We start from the raw sequence: 21205 nt of genomic DNA, 5'->3' as shown, positions 1-21205 counted from the left end.
CCAAGAGCAGGAGCTCTGGCGTCTGACAGACATTAAGTTCAAGTCCCTGTCTAGACCCTCTGCTTCAGCGAGACAAATCACATGGCTGGCTCCTGTCCTGCCTCTCAGACCAAGCCCACACAGGTATGTAGGTGAAGGGGAGGGCCGCCCCAGGGCTCAGTGTACACGGTTCTAACCATGTCATACCCCTGTGGCTCAGCGGTGACCTCAGCTCTCAGTGCCAGGCGGGGCTGGAGCCGGTCCCAGTGTGCTCCCATCTCCCCGGAGCCGCCTATTCCTCACCAGAAGATGGGGACAGTTCCTACTTCACAGTGTTCTGAGGTGTCAACAACAGACACAGAGCTCAACTCAAAAGTCCTTGAACTCCACCCCACTGCGACCCCTTACACAGGAGTCTTAGGGGAAAAGCAGGCGTGGCCTCGCTCAAGGCTGTCCCAGGACAGTCAGAAAATGTACGAAGTTTCCAGGAACTGGCCACGGCGAGCAGGTGGCTCTGGCAGGCACGTGCCTTGGGGTCAGCACCGTCACGTTCACACAGGCCTCCCAGCCTCACCGCGTGTGCCAGGTCACTCATCTGATACCTGGGAGGAAATGCGGGATGGCAGGACGGCCGGGCTAGACCTGGCCCTGTTCATCACAGGTCTTCCACTGTAACACCTCAGAGAGGGGGTGGGCGTGGCTCCACCGGGAGTCAGACTTCTCTGCCCCTCCTGAGGCCCTGCAGACCCCTGGAGCACACGTGCTCGGTCCCCCACCCCCTCTCCCACCCCACACCCTTCTCTGACTTGTGCCTGGGAAGCTCCTCTTCGCACTCCAGAGAAACCTACCTTCCTGAAGCTTCTCCACCTTGGCTCAGGAGCCCCTGGCACAGAGGAGGAGGCCCAGCGGCACAGCACTGCCAGTGCCTACGGCCCGGGAAGCCCTATGGGAGCCGAGACTCACAACTGAAGCTTCAAACACCTGCACCGAAGGCTTAGTGTCCACAGAGGGACGCAGAGCGGAATCTGCCCTGGGCACTGAGCAGCACAGGCCACACGGGCACCCTGCTGCCCCGCCGCCTTGCAACAGGGCAAAGGAGGGGAGCCTTCACCTCCCAGGACATGTTTAGTGACACGATGCTGCCCAGTCTTTAAGTCCCACAGCCCTGGGAGCTCCCGGGCAATCACTGCACGTCCTGTGGAACACGTCACCCTGTACAAAGCTCTCCCCTGCCTCAGACAGAGCCCTACTGTCTGCTCACTGTCTCCTCCTGGCCAAAGGCCATCGTGCCGTGCTCCTGGCCTCCCACCGCCCCTGCCACACTCTCTGGGGCTCTGGTGCACGGCACTGTCACGGCTGCAGGTCCGCGGCATCCCCTCGCCCAGCCCCTGCTTCAGGTCTCAGCGCGCTGGGCCCCCTCGGCCTCCATCCCCTCCACACACGACCTCAGCAGCCCTAAGCCCTCTGCCCTCCCAAGCTGCTGACTCAGCTGGCCCTCCGGGTCACTGGTACACACTGGTCCTCATAGCCTCCTCCCAGCTTATGAACCAGACCCTTGCCCACTCCCACACCCGTGCCCTGCACAGGCCCCTCCCCCTGCCCACAGTCTGGCAAGCACGCCACCACCTCGATCCCCTGGGCACAGGGAATCGCCCGTGGCTGCTGCTCACCCAGCACTCAGCTCTGCCTGTCACCCGAGGTGGGCGCAGGGCTATGCTGAGGTAAGGTGCTCACCTGGGTGGCCTTCCTGACACAGGGAAGGTGACTTACTGGTATTTACCCACCCACCCGAGCAGTTACGAGATCAGTCTGCCGGATACATGGACCAGTGCCGTGCCGGCACCCAGGCAAGCAGACGCGTGTGCGGTGTACCTTGAGCACATCTTGCTTGCATTTCTCTACTTTGTCTTGCAGTTTCTTGAGCTGCTCTGGGTTGAGGGACGGGTCTGCCTTGCTGTTGGCCTCCCTTGAGATGGCCAGCTTCTCCTCTTTGCACGCCGCGTGGTGGGCTTTCTTGGCTGCCTCCACCTGCAGGGAGAAGGAGCTCTGAGCACCGGCCAGGCTGCCGGCAGCAGAGCACTCGTTCCAGACCGCGGGTGCACGGCCAGGCAGACGAGGGAAGAGGCAGGTTCAGAGCCCAGGAAGACATCAAGCAACGGCCCTAACGAGGGTTTCCTGGGGCCACCCTGCCAGCGCCAGGCCAGGCTCAGCAGAAGGAAAGAACCTGGGCTGCCACGAAGCTTCCAGTGCTCACCTTGGGGAAGGCAAACGAGTAACTTAGAGGGTGCAAAGTACTGTGGGGGGTTGACACAGCAGCGGTGGAGGAGGTCAACTGAGATTACGGGGAGCAAAACCAGGAGGAGGTGGGGACCCTGGAGGCCCGAGCTGCCAGGCGGCTGCAGAGGGAAAAGCACACACAAGGGAGAGGGCTGTGCCGGGGAGCGAGGCCAAGAGTGAGTTACACTTACACACACACACACACACGATGCCGGGGAGCGAGGCCAAGAGTGAGTTACACACACACACACACACACACGATGCCGGGGAGGGAGGCCAAGAGTAAGTTACACACACACACACACACAATGCCGGGGAGGGAGGCCAAGAGTGAGTTTTACACACACACACACACACACACACACGATGCCGGGGAGGGAGGCCAAGAGTGAGTTACACACACACACACACGATGCACGATGCCGGGGAGCAAGGCCAAGAGTGAGTTTTACACACACACACACACACACACGATGCCGGGGAGGGAGGCCAAGAGTGAGTTACACACACACACACACACACGATGCACGATGCCGGGGAGCAAGGCCAAGAGTGAGTTTTACACACACACACACACACACACGATGCCGGGGAGGGAGGCCAAGAGTGAGTTTTACACACACACACACACGATGCCGGGAGGGAGGCCAAGAGTGAGTTACACACACACACACACACACGATGCCGGGGAGCGAGGCCAAGAGTGAGTTACACACACACAAACACACGACGCCGGGGAGGGAGGCCAAGAGTAAGTTACACACACACACACACACACGATGCCGGGGAGCGAGGCCAAGAGTTACACACACACACACGCACACGCACACACGATGCCGGGGAGCGAGGCCAAGAGTGAGTTACACACACACACACACACGATGCCGGGGAGGGAGGCCAAGAGTGAGTTACACACACACACACACACTTCCTATTTGGAGCCAGACGCTCATTCTTAAGGGAAAGGGGAGTGTGGAGCAGCAGCCTCCTGAGAGGGGAAGTCGTTTCCTCACAAGTAGGGTGAGAAGGAAGGAAACGGAGAGGTGGCAAAAGCCAAGACAGAGAAAAAGGAGAGCCTGTTTCTGGGTGGTTCTGAGAAGGAGGCAGGTGGCGCGCTCCTGGGAGAGGCTGGGTGCAGAGCTGATGTCGCTATAGTGGGGTGGGGGCCCGGCTGAGGCCACCCTGAGGCTGGGGGCTGCAGCCTCCAGTCAGTCAAGGCCAACAAGACTCAGTGGCTTTGGCTGATACTTTCGAAAAAAGGAGTATTAGTAACATTTTCAAATTTGGGAGAAAAACCCACACAAGAGATAGAAAAATACCTGAAGTGATCCTTTCTGCAAGTCCAAAGAGATCTTTTAAAAGTTTATTTAGGGGCTGGCACTGTGGTGTAGTGGGTAAAGCCGCCACCTGCAGTGCCAGCATCCCATATAGGCACCGGTTCAAGTCCCGGTTGCTCCACTTCCGATCCAGCTCTCTGCTGTGGCCTGGGAAAGCAGTAGAAGACGGCCCAAGTGCTTGGGCCCCTGCACCCATGTAGGAGACCCAGAAGAAGCTCCTGGCTCCTGACTTCGGATCAGTGCAGCTCTGGCCGTTGCAGCCAATTAGAGAGTGAACCAGCAGACAGAAGACCCCTCCCTCCCTCCCTCTCTTTCTCTGTGTAACTCTTTCAAATAAATAAATAAAAGTTTTAAAAAGTTTATTTATTTATTTGAGAGTCAGAGACACAGAAAGAAAAGAGAGATGGATAGACAGAGTTCCCATCAACTAATTTATTCCCCAAATGCCCACAATGGCTGAGGCGGAGTCAGGCTGAAGCCAGAAGCCAGGAACCAAAAAGCCAGGTCTCCCACGTGGGTGGCAGGGAACCAGCCACCATTACTGCTGCTCCCAGGGTCCGCGACGGCAGGAGGCTGGAGTCAGGAGCAGAGCTGGGATGTGGCCTAGCAGTGATATGGGACGCAGGCGTCCCAAGCAGCAGCCCAGTCACCAGGCGGAAGGGACTCACGTCCAGCTATACGACCAGTGTCAGGAGTTCGGGTTTTGAGCTCCATCGCCACGTGGTTCTGATCCCCGGTATCCAAGCCTCTACAATGAGCCGGTGAGGACAGTGTGAACACTGCCCATGAAGCACTGGGGAAATGGCGGCCACAGGGCTGCTGGCCTCGGCGTGGCTTCTCCTCTGCCAGCTCTGGCCGGCAAGAAGGCCCGGGAGCGCGGGGAGGAAGCCAGCAGGAGGGAGGCCGTGCGGCAGCATCACCTCTTTCAGCTTCTTGGCCCAGGGCTTCTGCGCCTTGCGGAAGCCGTCCTCGGCCTCCTTGGTCTCCTTGAAGCCGCCCATCATCTGCTTGTGGAAGGCGTCCTTCTGCCAGGTCTTGATCTTCTCCAGGTCCTCGCTCATCAGGGAGGCCCTCACCTCCAGGTGCAGCTCGCTCACCCGCTCCGCCTCGGACATGACCGCCATCCAGGCCTTCTCCACGGTGCCGTACTGCGGCCCTGGTGAGAGCAGCAGCTTAGTCAGTGCTGGCAGCGCCAGGCCACCGGCTGGTGGTGGTGGGGGGTCCTCCCGGGGACCGGCAGGGAGCACCGCACTCGCGCAGGCACACACTGCCTTTGCGGAGTTCTTTCAAAGGCAAAGCTGGGCACCTGGGAAGCCTGAGTTTGCATACAGGTGGCCAGAGAAGGGAGTGGCCGTGCACCTCACACGTCCCTCCTGCTCCCGCCTCGCGGACTCCTGGGCGGGATGGAAGCCCTTTCCTGGACAAGGCTGAGACGGGAGCCCGCCTGCTCCCAGCTGGAAATCTCGGGGCAGGGGGTGGGCCCAGTCCCCTCACTCCCTACTCAGGAAGAAAACCTAGCCCAGGCTGTCGTCGGTAAGGGGACAGTGCCGGGTGGCTGAGGCTCTGGGGGGAGAGACACTGTGAGAGCTGAGGGTGCAAAAGGAGAAGGCCCAGGGCCAGTCCCGTGCTCACCAGCTGGCTAATAGGTAGAGTATGGTCTGCCTCCCACCTCGAGGAGCCCCTTTGATCTCTGACCCAGGATATCCACACCAGTGGGCTCCCTCCCCACTGGGCAGCATGCTTTCAGCACCACCCCTGCCCACACATCAGTGTCAGAAACTAAGCTACAGAATCTCACGAGCTTTCTGGAAGGAGGGCGGGGGCAAAACCTCCACCTCCCAGCACCTGTAGTCCCTCCCTGCCACGTTCAAAATAAGAAGGCCTGGGTGTCGCCACACAGCCTTTCCGGACGTGCTGCATGGCCACGTTAAGAGTGACCAGCATTCAAAAGCACGGAGCTGGGCGGCAAGGCCTTTGGTTACACAGGAGCTGTTCCGAGTTGGGCTGGCAAAGGTGGTGTGTCCCATGAACAACAGGACTGGTGCAGTTTTGTGTCCCCAAGGAGCCTATGCCTCTGGGTGAGGGGCATCCTGCTGCTCCCCAACAAACTCCAACTGCCCAGAGCTCCTGGCCGCCTCCAGGCGCGGGCAGCGCCGCGCCGCCTCACCCTTCTCCACGAGCTGCCTCCAGCGCCGGGCCCACTCGGTGAGCTGCTGTGCGTACGCCTTCTCGATGCGCGCCCGCTCGTGCAGGCAGTTCATGAGGTCGCTGCACAGGCGGTGGCCGTCATCGATCCGCTTCACGGTCCGCTTGTAGTTCCCCACCTGGGAGACAGACCCTCGGTGAGGCGGGGCTCAGCACAGCTGGCCACCTGCCGGCCTCTCCCTGAGCTGAGACTGCCTGCCCCTGCTGCCGCGCAGGGGCTCCCGGCCCGCCAGCGTTCTCTGGCCTCCCTGCAGCCCGTGAGCCCCCACACTGTCAGCACAGCCCCCGGCTCGTGACTGACAGCAGCTGCTCAGGGAAGGGCCCAGCAAGGAGGGAGTGTGGGGCTGAGGGCCAGTGAAAATGCTTTGTTTTTAAACAGAAAACTAATTGTGTTGTCAGCTCAGATTAAAACGACCTTTTAATTTCCGTGATGGGCTTCCTTGGCTGCAGGCCCCAGGAGCACGGCTCCTCCCACAGGCCCGCAGGTGCCTCCCGCTTTGTCATCAGTGAACGCGATTTCCCACCACTGAACGACCCTGACTGCCAGGTGTTCCAGACACCATGCCACCCCCCCCCCCCAAGCTGGAATAACTGCCCCCATTGGACAGATGACCGCGTGGAGGCTGGCGCGAGTTATGGCATTCGTTGAGACCCACAGCCACCATTTGAGAGGACACAGAGCAGCCAGGACGGAAAAAGGACCCACGGCAGGTTGATCCTTTCTACCACTGTCTCCCAAAACCTCAGTCAGCCCCGTGCCACTTTGCCTTTTTCTTATCTGATTTTTTAGAAGACTTATTTATTTGGAAAGTGTTAGAGAGAGCTCTTCCACTCACTACTTCACTCCCCAGATGGCTGCAATGGCCTGGGTTGGGTCACGCAGAAGCCAGCAGCTTCATCCAGGTCTCCCACATGGGTGAGGGGACCCAGGCACTTGGCCCATCTTCCGCTGCTTTCCCAGGCCACAGCAGAGAGCTGGATCAGAAGTGGGGCAGCTGGGGCTTGAGCAGGCACTCACATGGGATACCAGTGTCACAGGCAGCAGCTTTATCCACCATGCCACAATGCTGGCCCTTCTTATTTCACTTTTTTTTTTTGACAGGTAGAGTGGACAGTGAGAGAGAGACAGAGAGAAAGGTCTTCCTTTTCTGTTGGTTCACCCTCCAATGGCCGCTGCAGCCGGCGCACCGCGCTGATCCGAAGCCAGGAGCCAGGTGCTTCTTCCAGGTCTCCCATGCGGGTGCAGGGCCTAAGGACTTGGGCCATCCTCCACTGCACTCCTGGGCCACAGCAGAGAGCTGGCCTGGAAGAAGGGCAACCGGGATAGAATCCGGCTCCCTAACCGGGACTAGAACCCGGTGTGCCGGCGCCGCAAGGCAGAGGATTAGCCTGTTAAGCCACGGCACCGGCCGAGGATGAGTTTTAAATGCAAGGAAATTAATTTTGACATTTCTGACAAATTGATCATATACCGGAATAAGAGTGTGTGTGTGTGTGTGTGTGTGTGACCAGTCTTCTAAATAAAAGCTCTATTTTACTTTTTCAAAATACTAGCTTGTCTCCAGATGGCCAAATGGCAGATGGTTTGATGCAGAAATTGGTAATAAACAAGCTTTGCTCCAAATCTTACTATCGGTTGACTCATTCACAAAATGCCTGTTTCTGGATGAGGTCTGATATATCTATGTCCCCGACTTCCTCTACACTCGGGCTCACCCCACTCAGACACCAAAGACAAATGCCGGGGGGCACCTGCAGGGTGAGGTACCTCGCAGGGTGCTAGGACTGCGGCACCCGGCAGCAGGGAGGGGTGAGGGGACACTGGAGGGGACACGTAAGGGACTTTTCAAGGACCGGCAGGAAGCAGAGATTAAAGGCACAAGGAACAGCAGCAGCAATGGCAACAACCGGAGCCGTGAGACACCCACCTGGAACAAAACGCAGAACACAGGGAGGTGACTGGGCATGGGGTGGGGCCTGCTGGGGGCCGCTGCAGGGAGATCCTGGAGGGAAGGTGTGGAGAGGCCTCTTGACACTACGGCTGCTTCATGGGGCCAAGCTGGGCAAGCCAGGAAAGGCACCGCTCTGTCCTCCAGGGGACAGGTGGGGAGGGGTGGAGTGGAGCTGGGTGGGCCGTCGTCATGCACACCTTGCCAGGGCTGGGCCCTCCTTCCCAGAGGCTTCCTGGGGCCGCTCGCTGCCTCCCAGTCGTCAGGCCTGGCCCAGGGCCTCCACTTTCCACCCACAACACCCTCGCCCTCGGCCCAGAGCTCTCAGCTGCCCACCCTCCTCCTGGCCGCAAAGCTCCCTCCAGTAAGCCAGGCTCTGGATCATTTCTCTGGCTGTCTGGCCCCACGCCCTGAGACTCCAGTGCAGAACAGCCCTGGTTTTTAAGTCAGCTGGGACTCCCTGCATTTGCGGAAACATATGTGGAATCAGGACCAGCGGCAGTGGACTCTAAAAACCAACGGGCTTGTAATTACAGGGTGCTGGCGGCACTGTTCTAACAGGCTGTACCAGTTCCTCATCCACCCTGGAGGCACGTGGGTGTGAACAGTCCCCAGGGACCTCTCACAAGCGCCTGGAGAACGCCTGCTTCTGACCTCACAGCCCACGTATGTTGCCACCACCTTTCTGTGGAATGCAGCAGCCTGAGGCAGCAGGAAAGCTGGTAGGTTTGGAAGTTGATCTGGGGATTCCTAGGTCGGCTGCAGCTCCCTGGGCCCCTCAGTGACACTGCCTATCACCACCAGAGGGCTGACAGGTCACCGGCACAGAAGTGGCTGTATATGGTCCCTTTAAATGGACCATCTAGGGGCTGGTGTTGTGGCACAGCAGGGTAAGCCTCTGCCTGTAGTGCTGGAATCCCATATGGGCGCTGGATGGAGTCCCGGCTGCTCCTCTTCCAGTCCAGCTCTCTGCTATGACCTGGGAAAGCAGCAGAAGATGGCCCAAGTCTTTGGGCCCCTGCACCCATGTGGGAGACCTGGAAGAAGCTCCTGGCTCCTGCAGTCATCTGGGGCGTGAACCAGCGGATGGAAGACCTTTCTCTGTCTCTCCCTTTCTCTAACTCTGCTTTGCAAATAAATAAAATATTTTTAAAAAAATAAATGGACCTTCTATTTTAATACTTTTCACCCTCTCTTTGGTTGATGACCACCAGACTCAGCTCATAGATAAATCAGCTAGTTACAGCCAAAGTTCCAGGGTAAAGCCCATGGTCTGAGTGAGAAGCGGACCAGGCAAGATGGCCCCAAAGCTGCTAACACTCCACCTCCAAGGGCCTCCCCCACCCCTTCCTGCCCAGGCCTCTGGACCTCTGCAGGACTCCGGCACGTGGGAGCATGGGGCCAGGCGTGGCAGTCCCACACTGAGGGCAGTGTCAGGCCTGGGCTAGACCACCCTGCCCACTGTGAGCCAGGCCACTGCTCTGCCCCCAGGCAGCCTTGTGTCCCATTTCCCAGATCTGAACAGATCCGGGGTGACAGTGGGCACCCTGGCGTCCCAGTCCCTAAGCCCTTCAGAGCCATACCTGGAGAGGGCGTGGCCTGTCTCCCCACTCACTCATCTCTCCCCACCGCCTTCAGCTGGGCCCACACCCGACACGCAAAGGAAAAGCATGAGAGGTGAACCAGAGTGACTCAAAGACGACGCAGGCGACACTCCTCTGATGTACGGGAAGGCTCCTTAAACACAATCTCAAAAGTAAAAGCTACAAGGACACACACACCACACACACACACACACACACACCACACCACAGCGAATTACATCGAAAACTAGGAGTCTCTACTTAGAAGCCAACACCATGGACAGCTAGCAGACCGCGAATGCTCTCTCACAATCAGCTGCATTTAAACTTGACAGGGGACTAGCATCTGGAGTGTCCCAGAAAGTCCTGCACACTCCAGCCAAGAGGCACCCAGCATATGGGGCTGACCCACGCGTGGGCCCCGGAGGACGCACCGAGAACCACCAGGCAGCTCTGCACCTCCAGGCCGCACACGACAGCAGGAAGTGCGTGTGCGGAGAGGCGTGCAAGCTGCACCCCGGCTGTCCTGGGGGGAGCCTTCTTCCAGGAGCCAGGCGGGACTGAGTCATGGAGCACGCGCCTGCCCTACAGCCCACAGACACGCTTCCTCGGGCCCCAGGGCAGGTAGCACATGGGTCAGCGTGAGGCACAGCGAGGACGTGCAGACCCAGACCGGCAGAGCCTGACACCGGGCAAACAGAGCCACGTGGTGCACGCCCGTCACTGGAGGTGTGCTAACAAAAGCTCTAACAGGTATCCAGGGGAGGAGGGAAAGGGGAGAGGGGAGTCGGGGAGCGCGCCCCCATCCTTGCACTCCGCTAAGGCTCGGCTCCTTTTCCCCACGGAGGATTCCCTGACAGCACCAGGTCCTGCTGGAGCACCACGGACAGCCTGTATCACCGGCACTCACCTGGAGAAACCAGTTCCCCACTAACGGCCCCTGCCGGCTGCCCCAGCTGGGGGCCACGAGGGTCCTTCCGAACACGGTCCCCATGCCCTCCGCGTGTCTCCAGCCTGCCTCACGTGCGAGCGGCCTCCCTGGCAGGTTTCCAGCAGCGGCGGCATCACAATAGCCTGTGTTCCGCCCGGCAGGCCTGCTGGCGCTGTCACCTCATTCACTCTGTGACATCCAGTGTCTGCTCTACAGAAAAGGGAGCGCGGGTTTGAAGAGGTGCAGTCGGCCGACACCACGCAGCTAGGAGGAGGCAGAGCTCCCGGGCCAGCCCGCCGGGGCCGAGTCTGCTGCAGGGTGGAGAGTTCAGGGTCAGTGTCGAGGGGGCTTCTACCCATCTCGCGGGTTCCAGCAAGGGCCGCACACAGAGCTGGAGGCTGCAAAGCACAGCAGGGGTCCTCCCCCCGCCTCCTCCTGCTGACAGGGTCATCCCAGAGACCCCAGGTCTGCAAACTGGACGACCTTGATGTAACCCTCCGAATGATCAAGCCCTTTAGCCCGTGACCCTGGAGGCTGAAGCCCCACAGCCAACTCCTCACACCCTGCAGAGCAAGGCTCGAGGGCGAGCCGGCTGGGCCAAGCTGTCCAGCAGAAGGGGGCGTCTGGGGGTGTCCTCTCAGCAAAGCCAGGGACTTGGAGTCAAACGTTTTATCCAAAGCTGATGGAGTACAGTACCGCCCGTCAGCCTGGAAGACAAGGACAGAAAACGACCCTTTGGGGATTCCTTAATGACAGTCATGCAGATGGCTCTGAGGGGGCTCAAGGAGCTTGCTGTCTTGTTCAAACCCACTGCACCCCCAGGTGTCTCCAACACAGCCTCCGGCACGGCCCTGACGTGTGTGACCTTGTAGCAGTCCCTCTCAGTGTATCTGTGTGCCTTCCGCCGTAAGGTGGCGTCTGAGTTGAGCCTGCGAGGGCCAAATGCCCTGGGGAACGTGGGTTTCCAGTGCACACGCTCTCGGCTTGCCCTGGCCACCGCCTGAGAAGATCTGGCCTCTCACTGGCCACATCTCCATCTTGCCCACTGTACACTGGGGTGATGCCCTGAGAGGGCTGGAGAGCGGCGCTGGGGCCCGAGCCTGCAGCAGCCTCACTTCCCAGGCCGCCCCGAGTCGGACCCGGCTCCCAGCCCGCTGACCCAGCACTCAGCCGGCCACCCGTGGGGCCTCTCTCCTGTCCCAGCTCCAGGCTGTCAGTTCTTGCCCCACACTCCCTGGCCGGAATTGGTAGTCATCAAACAGGAAGGTGAGGAATATGGAGCTCACTGTCCTGAAAACCACCCTTGCTGCTTGGTAATTTTTTTTTTTTGACAGGCAGAGTGGACAGTGAGAGAGAGAGAGAGAGAGAGAGAGAGAGAGAGAGAAAGGTCTTCCTTTTTGCCGTTGGTTCACCCTCCAATGGCCGCTGCGGCCAGCGCATCTCGCTGATCCGAAGCCAGGAGCCAGGTGCTTCCTCCTGGTCTCCCATGGGGTGCAGGGCCCAAGCACTTGGGCCATCCTCCACTGCCTTCCCAGGCCACAGCAGAGAGCTGGCCTGGAAGAGGGGCAACCGGGATAGAATCCGGCGCCCCGCTTGGTAATTTAAAAGCACAAATCCCAGATTTCAACAGCCTTAAAGATTAATTGGGTTATCAATCTTTCATTGAAATTTCAAAATGACAAGTTAAAAAATGATGAAATGGGAAAAGGAACCCCAGTGTTCAGAGCCTAACTCCAAAGGCAGAATCCATAGAACACATCATGCAGACGGGCAGGTGTGCCATTACAAAGCTGTTTTGAACTTAACTCTTCCTTAAGGGAACTGGCCAGGCTCAGCACCCTCTGCTCCTGGCGCGTGCGTTACCGATGTCGAGAAGGTGATGTTGGGGTCTCAGGCGTGCCCGCAGCACCTGCCACACCTGTGATGGGGTGAACCATCGCCCCCAGTGCCTGGCTGCGGGGGCAGAAGCACACCCGTGTCTCACCCTTCTGCCAGGCAGCAACGGCAGGAGAGCAGCACACGGCTGCCGAGGGCCAGGTCGCTGCCCTCTCTCCTCCCTGACACCCAGCAATGCGCCTGGCTGCCGTTAGGAACTGTTGCCCACTGGGATGGCAGGATCGCCTTCCCGGTCTGTGAGCAATGCTTGCTGAAGAGCAGCAGGTGCTGCCAGCGGATACCCTCGGGGACACCCGGCCAACCGCGAAAGGGGCAGGGACAGCCTGAGAGACGTTACAAGGCCACACAACCAGTGGGAAGGCTGCCAGCTGAGAAGGCTGCAGTAGCACTGCCTCCAGGAAGCTTTCCATGCTCTGACCCAGGCCCTCTTCGTTCCACCCTGGTCCCCTCCAGCCGCCCGCAAGCCTGCTCTGACCCAGGCCCTCTTCGTTCCACCCTGTACCCTCCAGCCGCCCCACAAGCCTGCTCTGACCCAGGCCCTCTCTGCTCCACCCCGTCCCCTGTCCCCTCCAGCCGTCCCGCAAGCCTGCTCTGACCCAGGCCCTCTCTGCTCCACCCCGTCCCCTGTCCCCTCCAGCCGCCCCACAAGCCTGCTCTGACCCCAGGCCCTCTCTGCTCCACCCCGTCCCCTCCAGCCGCCCCGCAAGCCTGCTCTGACCCAGGCCCTCTCTGCTCCACCCCATACCCTCCAGCCGCCCACAAGCCTGCTCTGACCCCAGGCCCTCTCTGCTCCACCCCGTCCCCTCCAGCCGCCCCGCAAGCCTGCTCTGACCCCAGGCCCTCTCTGCTCCACCCCGTCCCCTCCAGCCGCCCGCAAGCCTGCTCTGACCCAGGCCCTCTCTGCTCCACCCCGTCCCCTCCAGCCGCCCGCAAGCCTGCTCTGACCCAGGCCCTCTCTGCTCCACCCCGTCCCCTCCAGCCGCCCGCAAGCCTGCTCTGACCCAGGCCCTCTCTGCTCCACCCCGTCCCCTCCAGCCGCCCGCAAGCCTGCTCTGACCCAGGCCCTCTCTGCTCCACCCCGTCCCCTCCAGCCGCCCGCAAGCCTGCTCTGACCCAGGCCCTCTCTGCTCCACCCCGTCCCCTCCAGCCGCCCCGCAAGCCTGCTCTGACCCAGGCCCTCTCTGCTCCACCCCGTCCCCTGTCCCCTCCAGCCGTCCTGCAAGCCTGCTCTGACCCAGGCCCTCTCTGCTCCACCCCGTCCCCTGTCCCCTCCAGCCGCCCCACAAGCCTGCTCTGACCCCAGGCCCTCTCTGCTCCACCCCGTCCCCTCCAGCCGCCCCACAAGCCTGCTCTGACCCAGGCCCTCTCTGCTCCACCCCGTCCCCTCCAGCCGCCCACAAGCCTGCTCTGACCCAGGCCCTCTCTGCTCCACCCCGTCCCCTCCAGCCGCCCCGCAAGCCTGCTCTGACCCAGGCCCTCTCTGCTCCACCCCGGTCCCCTCCAGCCGCCCACAAGCCTGCTCTGACCCAGGCCCTCTCTGCTCCACCCCGTCCCCTGTCCCCTCCAGCCGCCCCACAAGCCTGCTCTGACCCAGGCCCTCTCTGCTCCACCCCGTCCCCTCCAGCCGCCCCGCAAGCCTGCTCTGACCCAGGCCCTCTCTGCTCCACCCCGTACCCTCCAGCCGCCCCGCAAGCCTGCTCTGACCCAGGCCCTCTCTGCTCCACCCCGTACCCTCCAGCCGCCCCGCAAGCCTGCTCTGACCCAGGCCCTCTCTGTTCCACCCCGTCCCCTCCAGCCGCCCCGCAAGCCTGCTCTGACCCAGGCCCTCTCTGCTCCACCCCGGTCCCCTCCAGCCGCCCACAAGCCTGCTCTGACCCAGGCCCTCTCTGCTCCACCCCATCCCCTGTCCCCTCCAGCCGCCCCACAAGCCTGCTCTGACCCAGGCCCTCTCTGCTCCACCCCGTACCCTCCAGCCGCCCCGCAAGCCTGCTCTGACCCAGGCCCTCTCTGCTCCACCCCGTCCCCTCCAGCCGCCCCACAAGCCTGCTCTGACCCAGGCCCTCTCTGTTCCACCCCGTCCCCTCCAGCCGCCCCGCAAGCCTGCTCTGACCCAGGCCCTCTCTGCTCCACCCCGTCCCCTCCAGCCGCCCCGCAAGCCTGCTCTGACCCAGGCCCTCTCTGCTCCACCCCGTCCCCTCCAGCCGCCCCGCAAGCCTGCTCTGACCCAGGCCCTCTCTGCTCCACCCCGTCCCCTCCAGCCGCCCCGCAAGCCTGCTCTGACCCAGGCCCTCTTTGCTCCACCCCGTACCCTCCAGCCGCCCCGCAAGCCTGCTCTGACCCAGGCCCTCTCTGCTCCACCCTGGTCCCCTCCTGCCGACCCACAAGCCTGCTCTGACCCAGGCCCTCTGCTCCACCCCGGTCCCCTCCAGCCGCCCCACAAGCCTGCTCTGACCCAGGCCCTCTTCGCTCCACCCCGTCCCCTGCATCTGAGCCCCTGATTTATGTCATGACTCCCACTCCCCTCACGAGCCCCCCCCCCCAGACGGGAGCCTTTGTGCCCCCATCTCTGGACCCCCACTGTGGCAGCCCCAACACGCATGCCCACACAGCCCCACTGAGCACTGAGGACCCCTCCTGTTCAAAAACTGCACACGCGGACCTGTCACCGCGTGGGAACTGCACACGTGGACCTGTCACGTGGGAACTGCACACGCGGACCTGTCACTACATGGGAACTGCACACTTGGACCTGTCACCACGTGGGAACTGCACACGCGGACCTGTCACGTGGGAACTGCACACGCGGACCTGTCATGTGGGAACTGCACACGCGGACCTGTCACCGCGTGGGAACTGCACACTCGGATCTGTCACGTGGGAACCGCACACGCGGACCTGTCACCACGTGGGAACTGCACACGCAGACCTGTCACGTGGGAACCGCACACGCGGACCTGTCACGTGGGAACTACACACGCGGACCTGTCACTGCGTGGGAACTGCACACTCGGATCTGTCATGTGGGAACTGCACACTCAGACCTGTCACCGCGTGGGAACTGCACACGCGGACCTGTCACGTGGGAACCGCACATGCGGACCTGTCACGTGGGAACCGCACATGCGGACCTGTCACCGCGTAGAAGGGGAAGGTGTCCTTCAAAGGTTGTGACTCTGACATGAATGACATCAGATGAGAAAACCAAAATGCGACTCTGGAGGCTACACCTCTTGCCAGCACAAGCCCCTGAGTGTGCAAGTCCATCCAGCAAAAACCGAATGGTGGCCTGGCATCCGGGACCACGGCCTTCAGAGCCAACTCGGCCACCTCCTCCCAGCTCCCACCTGCAGCGAGAGGTGAGTCACGACACAGCCCACGCTGCAGAGACCTCTGGGCTTGGTCCCTGGCCCTGGCCACAGGTGCCTGTGATCACTCCAGCTGCTGTGGGGCCACACTGTGCAGGGCCCGACGTGGGTGCTGCCCCAGTCTACCAGAAACAGAGCTGCCCGTTCCCAGAGCGAGCAGTGAGCGAGCATACAGGCTACCCGTCACCGCACAGCACAGCAAGGGCTCTAGCCAAAAACCAAGGACCAATTCCCGGCCCTGTGGCATCTGGCCAAGATAAAGCCCTAGCAGCATCCCCTGGGGCTGGGCGAAGCAGGTGGGTGTGGCCCAAGCCCACTCCACCCTACTGTGTCCACCCTGCACGGGCTGGAACTTACCAGCTCCGCCAGCCCCAGGCTCCTCTCAAGAGAGCTGGACCCAGCGGCAGGAGAGCTCCTGTGAGACCCTCAGTCACAGCTACCTGACACCACCACCTCCCTCCTGCCGCTTCAAGTGCCAAGTTCCTATCGTGGAAGACAGACAGCAGGGCGGGCCTGTTGCTGCCCAGTTAGGACGGCAGCTGAGGACGGGGAGGGCTGGGGCGGTCACTGATACGAATGCTGCTGCTGGCCTGTGAGCCCCACAGCACAGGACCGCCCCGTCCCGTCCACCTCTGTGCCAGGTCTGGCGCAGCGTGGGTGCTCAAGCCATGCAGGCTGGGCTGGGGAGGGGGCAGCTTGGATAGACCCCATCGCCCCTGTGAGCGAGCGTAAAAGCTGTCTGCTGCTGGAATCGCAAGGTCCGAGGCAGCGACTGACGCCGACTGACGCCGACTGACGCCGACTGCTGCCTGTCCTCAAGGGCACCCGAAGACCGGATCCGCTCGTTCTGCACTGGAAAAGGCACCCATTTCAGAACGCCTTGATTCTGAAGAGCTATGAGGCTGAGAGTCAGCACACGGGCTCGAGAGAGCAGGCAGGTCAGACCCTGGCCAGGACACTCCGGGAGGCTCGAGCCCTAAGTGAGCCCGCAGCTGACTGGGGACCTGGGATGAGGCAGGCCCAGGGCCCAGAAACAGGTGGAGTTTGCCCTCCACCCTGGCCACCAGCAAGTGCTTGGAGATGCGGGCAGTGATTCTTAGCACTGCTGGGGACAGATCTGCCCAGCGCCTGTGAGGCCTCCCTAGAAGTTCTGGTGGCCCGTGAACAGCCTGATGGCCTACAGCCCAGACTGCACGTCAGCCTCAGAGCCAGAGAGGCTCCAGAAGCCACCCAGGCGTGGAGCCACAGGGGAGGGTCCAAGGGCTCCTGGAGAGAGCCAGGGCGGCTGGCGAGAAGAGCCGAGCTGCCTGACACCCCACTGAGAATCCCCTGGGCAGGCCGTGCCAGGCTCCAGCCTGCTGAGGGAGTAACCTACTTGGAGAGCAGCCTCCTCTCGCCCCGCCATCCCATCCTCCTGCCTCCCTTCAGAACAGGCTTTGGCTCCCAGGAGGTCAGGGCCGTGGCCTGAGTGTGAGCAGGCCCCGTCGCTCCCACCGGAATGTGGTCCCTCCTCCCTGCTCCCGATTCAAGGCCCAGCTCAACCCAGCAGCCACAGGCCTCTGTGCCGACTCTGGCTGGCAGCCTTCCTCTCCTGAACTGCGCGGCCCTGCAAGGCTCCGACGCTACGCAGGGACACCTGCTCTCCTTACTCTAAGCACGCCCCCCCAGGAATCACGGCCCCTCCCCTCTCTCTTTTTTTCAAAACCTCTTACTACAGGCTGGGGTAGAGCAGGACGGGTCCTCTCCAAACACGCACTAAGTCCTTTCACACGACGTCCCTGGGGGTACTCTCTGCAGACACCCGTGTGCTTAGTGAGCACCACCACGCCCTCCCTCCTGCCCTCTCTCCAGGAGGCAGCAGCTCCACAGCCCCTGGTACCACGGTCTGCCCACTGCCTGTCTTTTCTCTCCAAGTGCTACAGCCAAAGCTGCCCGAGGGCAGGGCTCCGTCCCTCCTGTGAGGGCAGATGGCCAGTGACCTTCTCCAGCCAGCCAGGAGTAAACTTCAGCACAGAACATGTTTCCACCTCTAGACCAAAAGGCCTCCTCGGGAAAACTGCCCTCCGTGTGGAGGCGGAATTGCTGGCCGCCTGGCGAGACGTGCCGCTGGAGGAGCACACGAGAACCGCTGTGAGCCCGCAGGGCCTGGCGATTTCTCCTGCAGTCAGCAGAGACCCTGCCCAGCGGGCTGTGACACAGCTGAAGGGACCCTGAGGGGCTGCACGGTGGCCGAGCCTGCCTCAGCCCTCCTCAGCCCACTGCAGCTGAGCAATCAGTGGGGACAGGCGCTGGGCCTGATGAGGCTCCTTGCTTTGATACACGCAGCATCCACCCGAGTCGTTGTTTTGTTTTGTTTTTCTTTTTTTTTTTTTTTAATAAGCAGCTAAAGACTTCTGTGATATCATTCTGCTTAGCTACAAGGAGGTGCCGCCAAGTAGGTGATTACAGCGCTGCCAAGGGTACTGCAGGAGCAGCTCACAGATGTGCGCACACAACTACCCGCAGCGCCACAGCAGAGGGACACAGGCCCCAGCCAGGTCCACCCTGACCCCACACCACCGGCATGCATGCGTTCCACTAATCCTCACAACACCAGGATGCAAGTACCCTTGTTACTCCATTTTACAGACTGGAAAACTGAGGCAACGTCTAGCCCACAGCCACACACAGGCAGAAGTACTGAGGCAGGCCCCCGGCTGCCAAGCAATGGTCCCCCTGTGCCCGTGGCTGCTCCCGGCCTGTCAGTCACAGGCCCTCCTGAGGGGGCCACCCTGCCTGCCCCACTGCTGAGCCCAAGGCAGGCGCTGGTCACTGCTGCTCAGTGACGTCCCCACCAGGGAGAACAGAGAGGCAGCCCTGACACTGAGGCCTTCTGTCCCACACGAAGATGAACTACACGGGCTGGCACTGTGCTACAGCAGGTCAAGCCACTGCCTACAATGCTGGAATTCCGTACGGGTGCCTGTTCCAGTCCCGGCTGCCCCACTTCCAATCCAGCTCCCTGCTAACGCACCTGGGAAAGCAGCAGAAGATGGCTCGAGTGCTTGGGCCCCTGCACCCACGTGGGAGACCCAGATGAAGCTCCCGGCTCCTGGCTTCAGCCCGGCTCAGCTCTGGCCATTGCAGTCGTTTGGGGAGTGCATCAGAGGATGGAAGATTCTCTGTCTCTCCTTCTCTCTCTCTCTCTTCCAAATAAAATAAATAAACCTAACAAGATGAACCATACTTCTACAGGTCAGCATCGCAGGAGGTCACAGGGCAGCGCTGCACGGCCACCACCAGCCCCACAGGGCTTCTGTGACGTGGATGAGGTCATGGCCTCTCAGGCTGGCAAGCAGGCCTGCTGCCTGTGCACCCACACTAGGGCGTGGGGCTGAGCGGAGGTCAGGAGGTCATGAACTCCAGCGCTGCCCCAGAGGACCTGTAACTGCTGGCTCTGACGCAGCTTCATCTGGTTTCACCCCAGCCCTGCTGCTGAGCGGCTGGCAGCCCGTCTGGCAGCTGCGGCTCCTGTCACTCCTGCCGCCCTCAGTGAGAGCCTTGGGTACTGAAACTGGAGCTCTGGCCTACGTCACGCAGGACAGGCGGGGTGGGCAGCTCCTGCACCCGGTGCCTCTTCCTTCAGTCTGGGAGGAAGTACCAGCTCCTCGAGGGCAAGGACTCAGTCGGTCTCACTGCCTGCTGTGTCCTCACAGGCCCGGCACACAGCAGGTGCTCAGTAAATACAAACTTCAATTAAATGGAGTTGGTCATGACCTTGAACCCAAAGCACAGGACAGACGAGTACTCACAGCATTTTGAGCATCCTTCCCATCTTCTTGAAAACTTGGGTACCTGTGATCACCTGTCCCTTCTGGACAGGGACATCAGACAGGATTTGATTCAGACAACACTCCCAACTACTTCCGTCTTAGGAACCTGCTGCACGGGTCCCTGGTGAGCACCAGGGCCCCACCGTCGTCTGGTGCCTCCCGCACCAGCAGGGCAGCCCTGGGGCTGAGGTCTGCAGCCTCACCCCATCCCAGCAGCCTCCAGGGAGGTTGCTCTGCCCCTCACTTACAGAGGAACACCCCGAGACTCAGACAGGTCAGCAACGCGCCCAAGGTCATAGGGCTGTCAGGACCCACACCTTCAACGGCAAAGCCAGGGCTCCTCCCACAAGCCCACAACTGCCAAAAAAATCTAGGGGTTTTGCATGGGGACAAAATGTGACCACAAAGCTGCCTTTGCTCATGAGGCAGCACTGGTGGCGAGGCAGGTGAAGCTGCTGCCTGTGACCCCAGCATCGCGTATGGGCACCAGTGAGTCCCGGCTGCTCCAGTTCCAACCCAGCATCTTGCTAACGTGCCCAGGAAAAGCAGAGGCCAAGGCCCAAGTGCTTCAGCTCCTGCACATGTGGGAGACCCAGATGAGGCTCCAGGCTCTTGGCTTCAGTATGGCCCCACCCTGGCTTGCGGTCATTTGGGGAGTGGACCAAGGATGGAAGACCTCCTCCTCTTTCTGTCTTTCCCTCCCTCTCTGTAACTCTACTTTTCAAATAAAAATAAAATACATATTTTAAAAAATAAATGACAATAAAATAAGTAGACTTTGCTTTAACCAGCAGGCAGGAGGACAGGCAGGGCTCAGGAAGAATGGCTCCCACGTCCCCTAAAACACCCCCGGGGGCAGGTGTCTGGCCGAGCGGCTAAGATGCTGATTACGATGTCCACGTGCCACGTCTGCTCCTGGGTTCAGCACCTGCCTCCAGCTTCCTGCTGATACAGACCCTGGGAGGCAGTGAGCATGGCCCTGCCACCCCCATGTGAGAACTGGACTGCGTTCCCAGCAGATGGGAGCTCTCTCTCCGCCTCATGAATGAATGAATGAATGAATAAATAAATAAATAAAGGAGCCGTCATACAACAGTCTAATCCGCAATAAATAAATAAATAAATAAATAAATAAAGGAGCCGTCATACAACAGTCTAATCCGCATGGGAGGAGCGTTTCTTGCAGGCACACATCTGTGGGCACCTGCGGGCACCCCAGGATGACGCCCCACCCTGGCCATCCACACGTGTACACTGAACTCGCGTGTGAAGCAGCCCCGCAGGCGAAGCCCGGGAATGACCGCACACGCTGCACAGCCACACAGAAAGGACTACCTGAGGTGGACAGAGCTGCGAGACCTTTAACCAGCACGCCCCCTGCAGCCACCGGACCTCCTAACGAGGCGAGCTCCCCGCCTTCTCGGTTCACTAAGGCACACCTGACCTGGCCAAGCAACCCTCTCTGGGGCCGCCAGGGTCTGGCTGCAAACGCTGGCCTCTTCATCGCATGCCCTCCCCACGGAAACGCAAAGGGTGGCCAGGCTACGGCCAGGCCGCGGCACTCTGAGCCGGCGAGGCGTTACCTCCCAGAAGCTATCGCTGGACACTTCCACTCCGACGGAATCGTCGTAAGCGACAGACATTTCTTCAAAGGGAGAGGGGCAGCAGGGGGTGCTTCAGCTTCTGGGGTTCACAATCTGCAGACAAACCTAGGAAAGAAAAACACACACTGTAGCGGTTTTCAGATTCCCAAGGCAGAAATCCAAGCCATCCCCGTGGTACCGTCACTGCCTTTCCTTAGGAGAGAGCACACAGGAAACCCACCGGGCCTTGGGCACTGGTGTGTGTGCGTGTGTGTGTGCGTGTGTCTG

General features: G+C 60.7%; 1 protein-coding gene across 2 annotated transcripts in view; it reads right to left on the bottom strand.

The window, feature by feature from the left end:
- PACSIN2 (protein kinase C and casein kinase substrate in neurons 2) overlaps positions 1-21205 on the bottom strand; it is a 138843-nt gene that overhangs the window by 12523 nt on the left and 105115 nt on the right. For both annotated transcript variants that reach the window (XM_062202739.1, XM_062202738.1), the window contains exons 2-5: positions 20918-21043; positions 5761-5917; positions 4514-4749; positions 1852-2007 (exon numbers count right to left, since the gene is read on the bottom strand). In XM_062202739.1, the coding sequence (XP_062058723.1) occupies positions 1852-2007; positions 4514-4749; positions 5761-5917; positions 20918-20977 (609 nt within the window). In that variant the 5' untranslated portion in view covers positions 20978-21043. The remainder of the gene's footprint in view (positions 1-1851; positions 2008-4513; positions 4750-5760; positions 5918-20917; positions 21044-21205) is intronic.

Source organism: Lepus europaeus, chromosome 10 (genome assembly GCF_033115175.1).
Source record: "Lepus europaeus isolate LE1 chromosome 10, mLepTim1.pri, whole genome shotgun sequence".
Taxonomy (NCBI): Eukaryota; Metazoa; Chordata; class Mammalia; order Lagomorpha; family Leporidae; genus Lepus; species Lepus europaeus.
Note: the sequence above shows the minus strand (reverse complement) of the source record. Positions and strands in the feature narration are given on the sequence as shown.